Here is a 17,035-nt window from a genome sequence, read left to right on the forward strand (position 1 = left end):
GACTGTCCCAATGTACTTGACTTGAGACTTTTATTTACATTGGTACAACTATGGTGCATGAACTACTCCTGCTAGAAAAGACTGACTCTTTGGGAACACTGTTGCTTTTTCTAGCATTTCTGTTGATGCTTATGAGGATGCCAGGAAATAACGTAGGTCATGTATGGGTAGAGAGGACCATTATATTTTTACCTGGCCAAGCTCTGCTTCCCTAACCATGTGGTATCTTAAATATTTTACAGACTCGGAAGTGTTTTCAGAGTATAATTCACAGTCCCCTGGATTCTTGCTAAGAGGGGATATGATCTGACCCATTGTTTGTTCTGGGTAGCATATATAATACTTTGGCTTGTCTTGATTCTTCCCACGTTTTCCTAGACTATTCTGCATCTTAAGTTTTGCAGATCTTATTGTGGATTTTTTCGTGTGGGAGCAGTTTTGTGTTTTCAACTGGTATGGCAGCAGATCAAGCAGGAGGTTTTGGCTTATGAACAGATTCTGGATGTAGGTTTTTGGAAGGTTGCTCTGATTTTTGGCTTGTAAGCTATAGCAGCATATACCATGTATTACTTGATTATAAGTTAGCCCACTCACAAAATAGTTTGCTGACCGCATACTGTAACTTAAGAAGAGGGTTGAAAAAAAGAGATAATACTCAACAAAACACAGAAGAAGTACATCTCACGTCCCAGAAATATCAGATGCTGAATGCCTAATGAAATCTCCTAATTAAGCTGCAGGCTTGCAATGAAGTAGGTTAGGGATTGTCTCGTGGTAGCACTATTTTCTGTCTGACACTGGCTGTGCGACACGCTGTATGATTGCCTAATCCTGGAATTACATGGGTACCACGATATCTTTCATTGCAAAATGACCAAAGGAGACCAGATAGTGCTGAGACTGAAGAGGTGCTTCTGGGTTGTTCCACTTCTCTTTCTGACACACAAACTCTGGGAACAAAGGATAATGTAGTCTATTTGTCCTGTTATTCTAAACTGTAGTGCAATTCCTTCTTTCTAAATGCTGAGAACTGGTCTGTGTCAGGTACAAGCACAGATAGGTGCTTCTCAGTAAAAACATGCAGAAGAAAAAAGTTAGGAAAATTGTCTGAAGCTCTACAGTGAATCAAGGCTAATGACTTGAACTCAGATCTCCTTACAGCTAGTCTTTTGATTTATGTATGTGATTATCCTGAGACTACAAACTGCCAGCACTCACTGTAGCCATGGCCAAACTGTAAGAAAAATGTGTCTTATTAAAAAAATAAAAAAAGGCAAAACAAAAGTGTACATTTCTCTGTATACATGCTTCTTTGTGTGTGGTATATAACACAGTCTTCCAGACAAATTCCTTGGATCTAATCCTGTTCTCATTAAACCCCCACAGCTCTATGCTTACATTAACGTAACTGGGGAAAGAATTTGTTCCTATAAGAATTATATTTCTAATAATAAGGAAACAGAGGCTTTTGGCAAATAACCTATTTTGCAACTCTTATTGAACAACACTAAAACAAAAAACATAAAGCAAAGCTGGATCAGAAGAGTAGCAAAAGAGGGACTGCACCACAACGGAATAAACAGGAGAGTCATGTACAGATCGCATATACTTCCGTCGTGGAGATGATAGCTAATCTGTGTAGGTAGATTTCTGTTTTCATGTAAGGCATTAATTGTCCTTCCCAGTAACAAAACTTAAATGGTGCTCTGCCTCAGTGGTTGTTCATCTGGTGCAAGTGTAGAACCCAGCAGGTAATAAGACTCTGAAAAAGCCCTGCATGAGAAGAGATTTGTTCAAAAATTCTAGAAGCATCAACAGAACAGATTAATTAGAACAAGGTAGGATGGTAGCAATTGCGAATAAGAAAAGCTAATAGTTTAGTGGAGAAATTGGGTAAATACTGTTTATTTTCTCTCTTTTATCTTTGGGGTGTGCATGTGTGTATGTGTGAAATGCGCAGAAAAGAAATGACTGGAAGATGTACCTTCCAGGCCATTTTTCTTTCGTTAGTTGTTTTCAGGTTTCTACTGATTCTGACTGGAGAGAAGTAGATCCATGAGATGGTCCCCTTTCTTTTGCTTGAATGTGAATGCAGCACAGCATACCTGCCTCTGAAGCACTGCTGGTTGCAGCTGCTCTGGGAAGCACCAGTTTTCATGCTCGGATTGGCAGGGACCGTGCCATGGATGGGGGGTTTCTTGCCAAATGCGTGGCTTTGTGGAGTTAATCATAATGTAGTGATCTGTGGCACAGTAAATGTAATTTTGCTATATTTTAAATTTCTAAATAGGTAAACTGTAGTTCATTACCTTACTGAATACTGAAGGCATTTAATCTTGTAGGAGGTGGCAAGCATAGTGAAATTGAAGGTTTTTAAATTTAAGTAGATGCTGAGGGGAAACCTTCACCTGTTCTCCTAACTAGTCAGCATTGACTGAAAAAGAATAAAAACTTTACATGACTTATCAAATACATCAAATGGATGTATTTCTAAATCATTTGTGTTTTTTTCCACTTTGTTTTAGATCCAGGTCTTAGAAGGCAGTGTGAAAAGAAATTACACCCTTTTAATTAAAAGGTTTATGTAATCTTTTTATTCCCTAAGCATTCATCAGATTTTTACCATTTCACTGATTTTGAGGATTGTGTAAAATGATTGTTTTCATTGACCTCACTTCTTGAAATGCCTACAGGTTTTCTTGGCAGGCATATTTTCTCCTTAACCAAAATGTGTTGGGCTGTGGAAATCACTGAAAGCTACAGAAATTAACAAAAATGAAGTCTCCTGTTTTCTACATATATTAGAAAAAAAAAAAAAAAGAAAAATCTGTGTTGGAGTTGACTGCATCTTGGTTTTACTCTCTTTTTTGGTCATTATGTAGCAATACATATGAGAAAATGCATGTGAGTCTCTTATAATTATGTGCTCATTCAGGTAACTTTTCTCTTTTTGCTTCAAGTTATCATCATTATGAATGAAAAAATGAAACCACAGCTCTTCTATAGGTGCATAGATTTTGGCTTCTGTTGCGGGTAGTTGGTGAGCAGTCAGCTGTATTCCTTGAAGAGTGCTTGCTGAGTTCCTTACATTTGTGACATGTCTTTTAAGTGTTAGGATTATAATATTTTTAATATACTAATGGTTACAGACTGAGTTTTGAGGTGATCTGTTTCACACTTACTCATGCTGTTATTCTTTTGCTTCAAATAAAAAGTTATTGATAGTCAGTTTCTTCAGGTAAATTTTTAAGACAAAAACTATTCCTAGTTATCAGCTCTGCCTGTTTTGCCAAGGAATTTAACGTAGTCTATGACATTGATGTCAGCAAGAATAGCATTAAGGAGCAGGATTTAATTTACTTAGCTGCAACAGAAGTCAGGAATAGCTTTAGCAGTTAAATTACTTGTGGCAGAATTGTTTGTTTATGTCCCTAATATTCCTGTGTGTATTTTTGAATGATAGATCATTTAAGATAACTTGCACATATGAAAGATTAACATTTTACCGATATTCAGTTACCTTATTCGATATTCGTCTTAGTGTAAGAGGCAGTTTAACGGAAAAATGAATGCTAATAAAATGCCTTTTTAGTAGTTCATTTTGAAAACCATTTGACCTTAACTACAATGAAAGTAGACTGTAAAAATCATCATAGATTCCCTTCCTTGAACTTTTCATAATGCTGAAAAATGAGTGAGGGAAAGAAGCAAGATCCAGTTACTGTACCCTGTTTGTACAGCTGTACTTCATTGAGTGAAGGCTTGTGTTACACACAGTTTGTGATAGGAAGTAAATGCTTTTAAAACAACTAAGGAGACAGGTCTTTAACCTCCACCTTTTCAGATGCTTTGTTCACTCATTTAGCTTCTGTTGAGGTCTTGGGAATCATTTCAGATACAAATTATTACTGAGTACTGAAGCTCACCTGAATAATTCATCTCCTATTGAGCTTATTAGGCAGAGATGCATTACGATGACGTCGGAGGGGTTTTGAGAGAGATCGCTAATTCTTGATATAGTGAATACTTGTTCCTTCAGGAACAAACACATTTAAAGAAGGAAGAATTCTTAGATTTAGTATGAAGTGTTTTATGACAGTTGAAATTACAATTTTATTTCGGCAATTGTAAGGATTTTCAAGGACTTAAACACATTCAAAAATGATGTTGTCATGTAAATTACCAAACTGCCAAAATTAATTAGATTTAAAATTCTCAATTTGTAGCATACAAAACTTTTACCTCCTGTTGCAAGACTATCTAGTCCCCTGAGATTATGAAGACACCTTGAGATTCACTAAGAGGAGTTTTTGGCATTACTTTACACTTGCAAGTACATTTTTATCACCAGGCCTAAACTGTGCAATGTGAGCTTGGCACCAGATAATTTCAGGACTTTAAATACACGTTATAAGATCATTCTGTGAATGCAATTCTAATATATGCCAAAGGCACTTTTCTAATTACTCCAGTGAAACAAGCCATTGCCAAATGGAGTGTGCAGCTGGTGGACAGCCAGTTAAATTTTAATTTCTGTAATCGACTGAGGCTTTGTGTACACTTCATCCCTGGAAACACGTGACCTTAAATTTAGGTTTATGCTAAATAGGCATTATTTGGGCTTCATTAACCACCCACTTTTTCATTTTGCTGTAATTAAGGTCATCCTTGTAGCTATACATTTGATGGACCTAAACATTTCTATCTTAACCTCCCACTTAAAGCTCTCCAGATACCAATATACAATACAGACAGGCCACTCCAATCTGCACTTAATAAAAAAATACCTAGAAGCACAGACAGGATTTTGAAGTATTCTTCACTGCAGCACACTAGAGGTGGTGTGCCTTCAGAGGACATGGCTGAACACTGGTTTTGCCCTTATTCCAGCAACCTTTTTTGAATTGTAACACTATAGAGCCACTGCTCTCCTTTGTCTGGGTCCAGAGTTCCCAGCAAGTGGCCGTTTGTTTTTCTAGTTGTCACTAGTGGGCAGGCAATGGCTGTGTTTTGTGGTCTGTGGTATCAGTGGGCTTGAAGATTTATGCCTTCCAGAAAACTGTAAGCATAAGAGCAGACACCAGTTAAGTTGTTTAAATTTGAAGCGTAAGATTTTTGGAACATTCTGTGTCCCCTTCTGGTCTTGAAATAGATAACTTTAGTAAATAAATGCAGGCATGAAAGCATCCTCAGTCCTCATCCATCTGAACCCCAGAACAGAACTCCTACTAACTCTTGTCATCACGACCGAGCTCAGGTTTTCTGGCGGTTTAACTCCCATCTCAAGCATCCTTCTGCTCTTCCAGCAATGATTTGAGTTCTTGCCACAGCCTCACCTTCCTCAGCATGAAATCTACACTGACTTCTGTCAATTTACCGACATTTAACACAGCCTACCCAAACTCACCTCTGAGCATTAGGTTTTATTACCTGCTATATAAGGTAAAATAGCAAAGTGTAAGTTGGGGGATTAGTTGCTTCTAGCTTATGAAAAAAGGCCTTGGCAAACAAATGTTGCTTTGTTCTCTAGTACATACCTCATTAGAAATTATGTGTTTTGCAGAGGTTAATATACTGTGGGCAGCGCACCAAGTACATCACAGTTCTGAAGATTACAACTTATTCACAGCCTTGAGACAATCTGTACTACAGAGGTACACCTCCTGGGTAAGTTGCACAACATTTGACAAATTAATATCAACAAGATGTAGTAAAAATGAAACCATAGTGTTTGTTTTCCTTCAAAGAAAAACATATTGTTTTTAAGATATTTGACCCTGAAAACATGGAAGTTGAACCTGAGGAATGTGAGAATCATAAGCTTTAAAAATACATTCATTACTGTTTTTACAGCAAACTTGAAAAAAGATGCAGTAGTTAAGTTTAAGAAGGCTAATTATAGCTCTGCATTTATATTTTTGTAGCTTTTTTAGTAAAATTGGGCAATTTTTTTCATTCAGTTACTCATGCATAAATACAGCAAAAGATCAGAATATAACTATTCTAGAATATGTCTGTGTAACTGAAAGGAGCAGGGAGAGAAATCATTGCTAGATATTGCTTTGAACATGCAGATGTATTTAGTTGTCTCTGTCCGTCCGTGTCATGTGTCAGTACTCTAATAAGGGCAGTATGCCACTACTCTTACCTAGTGTTACTTCAGATAAGATCTATTTTAAATGTTGAGCTATGTATACATGTAATATAAATTAAGGTGAGTACTCATTTACAGATTTAAAACCTTATATTTCCAAATAGTCATAAATGTAACATACTATTCAGTGTTTAGTTTTGGGCTCAGGATAATTAGATTCTGCCGATTTTTCTCATTTCAGTTTTTGTTCTCATTTGTTCTCATTTGACTCAGATATTTTCAACTCAGATTGTAGTTTGCTTGACTGTCCTATTTTTTTTTAATAATTTTAAAATTTTGAATTTTCAGAATTAGAGGTCAAGCAAAGCAATATTCAATGTATTTTTGTATATAAGATATATAAATGCTCTTCTCCAATAATGTATAATACTAGTGGTGGAGGAAACCCACAGTCCTCTGGGAATCTCAACGCTAGCCTATGAGCAAATGGGTCAAAGGTAAGTGTGTGTGCTCACACACACAAATCCAGTGCATTTCCATTAACTTCATTAAAATTAGTCTGTATTTATGCTCACATGTCTAAGCATGGACTTAATCTGTTGTTCGTAACTGGTTTAAGCACATAACATTAAATGAGTTAAAGTGCTAGGTTTAAAAAAAAAAAATACTGCTGCAACCTGTGAAACAGATACTATTTCTCAGATTTGTTTCTTTAAGTCTTCTATGTAAATTCTTAGGTTTTGTTTATTCAGAAAAGAATCATCTGATGTTAGCAAGAGTGCCTCAGATTTAAATGACCACAATGAACAATAGCGGAAGGGATGCATCTCTGTCACAATTCTGCTTCCTATGTAAATATGCCATGTTAAAGATTTAACCTTTGCACGTTTACCCATTGGGACCATATGTGCAAATGCTTAACAAAAACAATAATTCAAAACAGACAAAAAACATGTGTGTACATATGGGTGTGTGCATGAGCACTTTGTCTGACTGCCTGATTTTGAGGATGGTACCTCAGAGAGCATAAGACATTCAGGAAGGCCAAGATGTCTGTCTGCCTTAGATTCTAAAGACCATCCTCAGGACCACACTGGTATCACTCAGCAAATAATATAGGTACATTTAAAACTCATTTGCTGTGAGCAAAGGGAAATGAACCTAGGAATCCATAATACTTTTATGTGCAGTGTTTTTTTCACCAAATATCCAGTATTAGCCAAAATGTTTAATTAATGTAAACATTGTTTTACCTCCTCCCAGAATGTTTGAGAGTTATACCAGTTTCCTTTCTCCAAAACCTTACTGTACATGAACACAACTCTTGCTAATTCTTATAGCACTGCTATTTTTCTAGACTGCCAGACTTGTCCAGAACCCCACAAATCCATCTGCCTCAAAGCTGAAACTCAGTGAAGCCTTTAGTTAATCTTCCTTTGTTGTTGCTGAATGCGTACTGTTGAATGCAGTTCAACATCCAGTTTTGTGGAGGCTGCGAGAAAGTTGTGGTGGATGGTATGGGATTGTGGGACTGTTCTGCTGCCAGCTGTGTATGTGTTTTAAGTTAAACATTATAAGATAAATAAATCAGCATATTAATCTGTGTGGGTTGTGCTCAAGCTGATTTAAAAGATGTGAATTGAAAGAAAAGAGAAAAACATGCTTTAAGTACAATCAGTGGTAGAGATACACTCCTGAGCTTGGAACCAAATGTGTATTGCTTCATGTCATTTGCACACACAGTGTTTCTGTTACTCCACTGAAGGGGCCATAGAGAGGCAGACCTGTTAAGACCGAAGGTGGTTTTGAAGCCCATTTTGTGGGGAAAAAATTGTGGAAATAAAAATGTATATTCATTTTCAAGAAGAAATCAGCAAGCTAATACTATATAAATTTTTGTTTCTGATGAAACACTTAGTTTAAGTGTAATTGTGAAAGGAAAGAGTTGCATATACACCTCAAAAAGCTATAATTTAATAATTTGAGTACCAGTTCTCAACTTTCCTCTGAGGGTAAGATTTAATTGCAAATATGAAATCCATAATAATTTGATGGCTTTAGGCTATGCATTTCGATAAAATGTTGAACTATACCTTGTTGCTTTAAAAGGAGGGGAAAAATCTATATATAAATCTGGAAAGGGAATAGGTAACACCATTCTTTTCAGCATGGAGTCACAAAGTTCATTTCTTATCTACTGAGAAGTCTGCCAGATCTGGGATTTGCAAGGGATAGGGTTTTTTTTTTCTGCCCTTTAACTCCTGCAAAATCCTTACACAAGTATAACCCACATGAATTAGCTGTGGGCAGCTGCCCCTTGCCCCTTTGTGTCCTGTCTGACGAGTACTGGACACATCAGCAGGTGGCTTCAGCATGGAGACAGAGGGGAAACTTGACCCGCCTGCTAAACCTCAGGAGTTTCCAGTTTTTCCTTTTCTATTGTGGAAGCATTTATTAGCTTTTACTTGCAAATGGGAGGGAGAAAGGTAGAGCATGCCCATGTCAGAGAGTGTGCAGCAGACACGGACCCTTCAAAAGGGACAATGCCTTAAGTGTGAAGGCACACATCTGCAGTGCAGCAGCCCCAGATAGAAATCACTCTCCACTCCCTTGCTGCGTGCCTTTCCCATCAGGTTATCTGTTATTGCAGCGCTCTCTCAATCTGTCCCTGAATCCACAAGTGGGCAAAGATCTGTGAGTGTGATAAACAGTTTTTTGCAGTTTTGACCATAAATACCATCTTGGAGGCATGAAAGCTTTTCCTCCACAGATTAATGAAAGCTGGTACATGCCCATGAAATGGTTTGATTTGGGGAATTGGCATTTCCAGTGAAAAACTATTTAATGATTTTATTGGGGTTTTTTTCTGACATTGATCTTGTTGTTTCAGTGAAACCACAAATAGGAGAAACTAAATCTTTTGTTTGGGAGAGGTTTTTATTCCTCCCTGTGGGTTCTACTTCTGTAAATGATCTTTGAAACCCTTAATCTGTGCAAAATAAAGCTTACATTGCAAGGAAACTTGAGGCAGTTAGGAAATCATTCTCCTTTGTCAATCTCAAATTTACCTGTAGATTTGTATAAAAATTCTCTCCTCTCACCACTTAACACAGAAATCCTAGTACTCCTTGTGAGAAGTAGGTTAGAAAATAAATATGAAGATGATCCTTCCTGTCTGAATCATCTGCAAATACCACCAAATTGTCTCTGATACTTCTAGGGAAAAAGCATAAAATTTTTAACCCTGCTTTCAGTCCTGCAACCGTTTCCATAAATAATCTGAAAACCATCTGTTTGGTTTTAGTTTTTGTTTTGTTGTTGGTTTTTTGGTGTTTTGTTGGGGTTTTTTTTAAATCAACTTCCTTTCCATTTCCTTTAAAAAAATTCCTGCTCTTATCATGCCATTAGACAGGTACAATCAATAATAAGAGAAAACTAAAGTAGCTTTAATTAAATGTGGCCATGTGTCCTACTCCTTTGCTGGCTTCTTTGTAAGATAACCTTTGAGAAAAGCCATGACAGCTTTCTGGCTGTTGTGAGACAGGTTAGAGGAATCTCTCAGGTTAGAGGAATGAGGAAAAAGGAACTCGAAAAGACTGACTCAATGACAGTGTTTAGGCTATGTCTTCTAAAGTATGGAAGGTTTGCACTACATTTTTGTTTCAGAGCATGGTTCGTGGGTTTGAAGATTGTGGGGTTTCTATTCACTAGTTTTCTGCACAAGGCAATCTGATCTGCATTTTTAATTTTTAAAGAAGTCTCATGCACATCTACTCCAGAATTTCATGTTTAAGCGCTGCATACCCCGATGGCATTTACTATCTCACGTTAGGTAAGAGCTGCTGTGAATTTTTGTGAGTTTGCTTAGATTGAGTGATTCTTAAGGACTGAATATGCAAATTTCACCTTCCAAATATATTTTTCTTCTATTTTATAAATGTTATGCAAACTCTTCAGCCTTTGGGGGTCGGACTGATTAAAACAAAGTAGCTATTTACATTATTTCCCCCAAACTCCAGAAGTTCTACATACTTCTTCCACCACAATTCCTTTACTTTTTGGAAAAGTACTTTGAAGACATTCAACCAGAAACACTCCATGTGTAGTTTGTGGGGCAGCTGTGATCTGTGAAGCCTTTGATTGGAGTTTATGAAATCACAGCTGTCCCATCCCTACCAGGTGATACTGCAGAAACATAAAGTATTTTTAATCGTGCTTCAGTTGTTTTCCAGTGTTGCAGCCAGCATACCAAACTGGGATTGCAGGGCCTTAGTCCTCCGTTGGCTCAAGACAGTGAGATACAGCTGTGGTGACGTTCTCAAGAGCATTATTCACACCATGAGGATGGAGGTGCAGTTGTTTTACAACCTCGTTGTGACATCTTACCTATTGAGTAGGCCCTTTGGCAAAAACTGAGGGAATATCAACATGAAGTATGTGTGCAGACCTATGCTAAAGGAATTCCTGGCTCAGGAGGCCTGTCATGTCTATCAGATTGCTTTATCTGACGTTCAAATATTTGATTTTTGTGAGAAGGGTAATAGGAACTCAAAAACTAATTTTGTTAATTTTGCTGTTTCACAGGGAGCTCTTGTCTGCTATCCAGATTTTCCCTGAGTGCTAAAGAGTTTTAAAATTTTTAAGATAGCTCAACTACTGCTTGGTTTAGAGAAAATCTCTGTATTGTAGGGAAGGATTGTTTTTAATGCAGCTGATATAATACGGTGTCAGGTAAAAGAAAAGAAAAAAGATAGGCCTTTTTCTGAAGAAAGCACACAGAGTTGTAGCACGTGAAGGTCTTGGAAGTCTTGTGCTATTGCTCAGCCAATTAAGCAATTAATGGTGAAATTCCTGGCACTCAGTGTTTTTGCTAAGTAAGCAGTTTTCTGAAGCTGTTTTTGTGTTAGCACAGCTTTAGAGCTCAGCAATGTATTGGAGCTTCGAGGGAGATATCAGGAGGAATTTATAATTAACTTTGAAAGCCAAGTTGCCTTGCCCTTATGGTGCTCACATAGGGAGTTTGGATGGAAAAGCTATAGTGTTATAAATTCACACTTTTCTTACTCTGTGATAATTCTCCCCTATAAGTGAACCCTCCATGTCGAGGATATGTTGTTGCCTGCTCCATATAGTATGCAGAATAAACATCTAGATTTCTGAGTTCTTTTCTTGATGTTTCTATTTGCTCGGTATGACTTTTGGGAAATCACTTTTGCATCAGTTTGTCTCATTTGCAATAGTACATCTAGGAGTAATATAATAATCAGTATCTATTCTCTGTCTACATTATGGAGGTATTAGAAGAAGCAACTATCTTGTGTAGTGCTTTGAGCTCTTGAGATAATACTTTGTTATATCATCACAAGTTTAGAATTATGAACCTAATGTATATTTTATTTTTCATTTTGCAGATTTTCAACTTGCCCATGGCTCTTTTCATTCTCCCATCAGTGTTTGCTGTTCATCTACAGTTTAATCTAGTCTATCGGTTTTGGATACATACAGAGGTAAACCAGGTTTTCAAGCCATACCTAAACAGTTAGCCTGGAGCAGTGTCCTGGAAATCTACTAGCAGCTGATTTATTGTGTAAGAAAAATCTTTGTCTGACTTCTTTAAGGAGAAACATCTGTTCATTTTTATTCCTTTTTCTGAATATATATTGCTAAGTTTATAAGAAGCAATGAGGCCAGTTGGTCCCAATTAGATTTAAAAAAAGAGCAACTGTAAGGAATCAAAACTTTTTTGCTATTTTAATACTATATTTTCCTATCTTGCAGCTTATTAAATGTTTCTGGCAGATACTGAAACTGATTTCATTTCTAAGATAAATATTTTAGGGAAAAATATCCAAAACCCAGCGCTTCTTAAAGATCATTTAGAGTTTCAACTGAAGTCAGATATTGTTTCCTTCTTTGTGCATGTAATTCTCAGATGACAAATGCTCTTTGATTATCTGATGGCTGTTTGTTTATGAGTGCACCTATTTATTTGTTTTGTGAGCGCATAGACCATCCAGTTTACATATATATACAGTTAATAACTTGCTGTAATTAGTATATAATTTCCTCCCCTTCTCAGGTAGCTGAATGGCCTTCTGCTTCCGTAAGCTACAGTAGAGGTGCTTAAAGGTATCCCATGTTATAAGTCAGCAGCATATTTCTCAGTAGTCTGTAGTGGGCTGTGTGGTAATTATCTCTACAAGACTTATTCCTTTGATTATTCTGACTATACATATGCCTTTTTTCCTCTGTAATTTCCTCATGTGATCTATAGGAATTTTTTTTTTAAGGCTTTTTTTTTTTTTCTTTATCCGCTATTTTAAGTGATTGTGTTGCTCAAATTACTTTCTTTTTTCTGTGCATTTCCCGGGAGGTAGGGATTGTAAGGCGAAAATCTACTTAGAATGACCCAATAGAATACTCCTGGTGTTGAAATTTCACTTCTCTTGAGCACATTACTAAAATCATTAATACATATCTAATACTCTACAACACCTCATGAATAGGAAAGGCTTACAATAAAATGTCACACACATCACCAGAACTGGCATAAATTCAAGGAATGCATAATTAAACTTGTCAATATTGTTTTGAACAAATTTGAACACTTTGAAATTACACCAAATGAATACTCTGAATCACTGGTAGCAGGTGCTTTACCCATGCCTTAGGTTCCCCAATCTGGTTTTGCTGTGTTTTGCCACTAAGAGAAGTACAATATACCTCATCTATATCTTCTTTGCTGTCTGAAGCCATTTCTTCCTTGGCTGAGAGGTTTCTAATGTTCTGCTGCGTAGCGGCAACTCAATGAGTCTCAGCACTGGTGCCACAGTGTGCATCTAAAGTTTCTGAAGTGAATTTCAGAGGCTTATGAACTGCCTACATCCCTCTAAAGTGCTAAATCCTTCATAGGACTTAAAAGGAATTTCCATAGCATACGTGCAATGTGCCAAATTTATACACTAGTCTAAACAAGAATGAATTTTAGTCTCAATGAAAAGATAAGCACTCCTTACTATTAGATTATTGTGCCTGTAGAAAAACAATGGATCTTTCGTACTGATCCAGTTGATCCAGTCATAGATCTTTGTTTACAAGGGAAGTTATTCTTAATTTTGCTATTGTTGATTTTACAACACAGCTGAAATCAGTTGAAATATGTTGAAGTTATGCTTTAAGGTCAAAAATCATGTCAAAATAGAAATAGGGTTACACCATGTATTAGCAGATTTCCTGCTCTCAAGGGCAAGAGCATAACAGAAAAGAGAAGGGGAAGGAAAGGAAATAGTTGCAGCTATTGCCGCCATGCATGTTTATAGTGGCCAATATTTTTCTTGAAATTAATATGATGCTTCACCATTATTCTGGATTTTGTTTCTTGGGTTTCTTTTTTTTAAAACTATTACAATGTAACTGTTTAAAGCTCTGATGTCTCTAATTATTTTTTTTTTTCCTATCAGCCCTTTTCCTGAATATAAATGGTTCTAATTGTCTTACACAGATTATGATAAAATGGAAATCCTTTCTGTAAGTTTCAGTTTCCTGACATAAGAGGTCTGTTTAGGGCTGCAGTCCTAGGGTTGTATAGAAAACCTAGCTAGCAGCTAGGCTGCTGCTAGCCCTCGCTCATCATCATCCCCCAACAGCTCTGGTGTCCTCTGGGAGAGCATGGTGGCTGCTGTTGCTGGGTGACAGTACATGTCATTAGGGGTCTATTGTAGATATGCTTCATTATATCTATTCTGCCAGTGCGAGTTGTAAAAGTTTGTATCTAAAATGCAGGAGCATTTGGTAAGAAATGTTAATTTGTCCTCAGATTTCTATTGCTTTTAATCAGTGTCAGTGTTTCCTTACACAAGATTTGGCCCCATATTGATTGGTCAAGTATGACTGGAAATTGTAGCTTCACAGCTTCTGATTACACATCTTTTTCCTTTAGAAAAAGAAAGTTTAGTAAGGTACGGGGAAAAAAAAATCTATTTAATAGGTAAATTTTTGACATAGCACTGAAAATCTTAATAAAGGATATGCACAATTATTGCTTTAGAAAAGAAAAAAACACTGCAATATTTAAGTAATAGGAAAGAATGAAAGCTTATGAGGGAAGATGTTTAGGTTTGGGACTAATTGAAATCCAATTTTCTAATTACAAGAGAATGATTTTGCTGTGCTGAAACTTTCTATGCCGTGTTTCAGCTTAGAACAAAAGTTCATAGCCCTGATAGTTTCCTGTACTTTAATTTTGAATGTATCCATTGCTTCATACAATACTAAGAGAAGTTTCATGTGTTATAACTTTTGATCTTCTCCAATATTTGTTACGTTAGTTTTTGTCCAGCTTTTCTACCAGCAGATCAGATATGGTCTACTTTATTTTAACTCAAGTGGCTCATATATTACTGTGAAGAGGGTATACCAAATCATAAAGATCAAAAGTACTCACTCATTCTATCTCAGATAGATTTCTTTATTTCCTGCATACTTGGTATGCATTAGCTTTTGGCCTTTAATGTAAAATAGTACAGCATTTAAAATACCATAAATTTTATATAGAGATTATACTATACCACTATCTTGGTGCTAGAGATCTTTTATTACTACCAAAATCAGAATGGGCTATTGATAAAAGAAAGGCATTTCTGTAATTATTAAAGAAGGGTTGGGTGTTCTAGAGTAAAAACACAACTTTGTGACTTAAGTTATTCATTTGCACTTAACTATATTCTCCATTAAAAGAACTTTTGCTGTCTGAAGCTCACTTTTTTTTTTCATTGTTCTGTGCATTATTGCACTGTGTACATGGCAATCTGAAATTATATCAGAAATTGCCAAAGATCTTTTAAAAATCTTTAAGTAGCAACAAGGTATTGAAATAAATAAATTCGTATTTATTTAAATGAAAAGCAAACCAAAACAAACAAACAAAAAATACTCCCACACTAACAAAACAACAAAAAATAAAATACCTAAAACAACCGAAGAAAACACTTAACACTTTTCTGTAATGGTGCATAAAGGTAGGAGGTATCTAAAAGATGTGTAGATATGGCACATAGGGACATGGTTTAGTGGTGAACTTGGTAGCATTAGGTTTTTTAGTGGTGAACTTGGTAGTATTAGGTTTATGGTTGGACTTTATGATCTTAAAGATCTTTTCCTACCTAAATGATTCTGTGATTCTATGATCTCAATAAATCAAGAGAAAACAATTTTTAGTCCTATCCAGTACTGTTTAGGTCAATGGCATGAGTCAATAGATCTGATCTTAAATGGTCTGGGAGAAATGTTTCTACAACTAGACCATTCTCATCTAGATCATGAGGGGGGTAAAAAAAAAATAAAAATACTTCGGTCAAAGAGCACTAAAAATCTAATTTTTCTGAAGCCACAAAATGTTTCAGGACTTACTGACAGACAGAAATACTCCATTTCAGTTTATTTTCACAGGTGATTCAAAAGTTCTGTGGCTCATATTAAACTATATCCTTCCATTATGCATTTATTACAACCAATAAGTTAGGTGTGTTTATAACCCGATAGACACCTGTGAAAAACAGAAATTAGTTTATGTTGATTTAGCTGTAATTTTTATGAGATGTCAAAACATATTTGGAGAGTATCAACTGAATCAATCCCTGATGGTCGTAATTGCTGCAGCAGATTGTTCCTTTCCCGTTTGATCTTTGACATGCATTAGTTTCTGTTTAATTTTCTAATTTAAGGAAAGACTGTAATCTGCCCTTTACCATAGTCACTGAAGTCAAGTTTCTTAAGGCATCTCTTTTTCTCTTGTTTAAGTCTGTCTACCTAATCAAACTCTGGGAGCAGAAAAAGGTGAACCACTACTATTAAGCAGAACTAGCATGCGTGAAAACAGGCAAGGAATGAGAAAAATTTTGGCAACACCTCATGCAGGCTGGAGAAGAAGATGTGAAATTGCTACAAATACAAGCCAAAATAAATTTATTTTTGTCAGAAATCACCAACTAAGTAAAACTGAAACCTGCTGTGGAAGTATATTGTATTTGTCAAAAAATATTTTGTACTTATGTGAAGTGTGTACTAGTCTTAAGTTTCTTTCTATGACTTGCTTTGGCTTTGACTTCTGCTCAGTTTTCTTTAATTAAAATCTTTTAAAGAGAGAGGAATTGTGGAGGCTTCATGCTTTCATGAAAAGGAATTCCATTCCTGGCAGGAATCCATGCGCAGCCCATCAAGGCTCCCTGACTACAGGTGAGATGTTGTGGCCCAATCCTGAAGTCCTTACATCAACCAGCTCTTACCTAGGAAGATGGCCAAATTCAGAAAAAGTCTTCTATGGGTTTTTTTGGGGGGGGGGTTTGGGTTTTGGTTTGGTTTTTTTTGGTTTTTTTTTTTTTTTTTCAAAATATGAGAATAAGGTTAATGAGGAAATTGAACAAGCAGACTGAAGAACCAAGTAAAATTAAGTAAAAGAAATAAAAAGTTATGTATTTCTTGGAAGTAGCAGTATACAAGTGATTACCGCATCAATAGCAAAAGCTATTCTTAAAACTCTAGAGGGCATATGTGTCTTTTAAAGAAGAAGCTATCTGAGACAAACATGTATTGGATGGTGATTAAAGGAATCATAAAATCTCTAGGACAATGTGATAAAAAAATAATAGCATGAGACAATAGATAAAATAGTCATTAATTCCCAGGCCCTACCAATTGAGATTGGTCCTCTCTCTGCAGTTTTTGTTTTTCCATTTTCTTCGACCTACCTTACCCACATTGTGTGCTGTAATCTCATTTAAATAAACAAGAAAGGAATGCAGGAGAAAACAGTTGTAATCAGGTTTATGTAAAGTACTTTCAAGTAGTTTAGTGATTTAGAAGAGACTTAATAATCCATTTTGTAGAACTGAAAGGTAAATTTGATCAAGTAATGAGACTTTGAATTTAGAAAGCATTTTAACA

The 17,035-nt window shown here is 36.2% G+C and overlaps 1 protein-coding gene across 1 annotated transcript in view; it reads left to right on the forward strand.

Moving 5' to 3' along the window:
* Nucleotides 1–17,035, forward strand: part of AGMO (alkylglycerol monooxygenase) — a gene marked incomplete at its 5' end in the record, with an annotated part of 197,086 nt that overhangs the window by 74,413 nt on the left and 105,638 nt on the right. Inside the window, 2 exon segments of the mRNA XM_080609608.1 lie at nt 5,564–5,667; nt 11,506–11,601. Coding sequence (XP_080465734.1) covers nt 5,564–5,667; nt 11,506–11,601 — 200 coding nt within the window.

The sequence above is a fragment of the Psittacula echo genome (assembly GCF_963264785.1).
Source record: "Psittacula echo genome assembly, chromosome: 2".
Lineage (NCBI taxonomy): Eukaryota > Metazoa > Chordata > Aves > Psittaciformes > Psittacidae > Psittacula > Psittacula echo.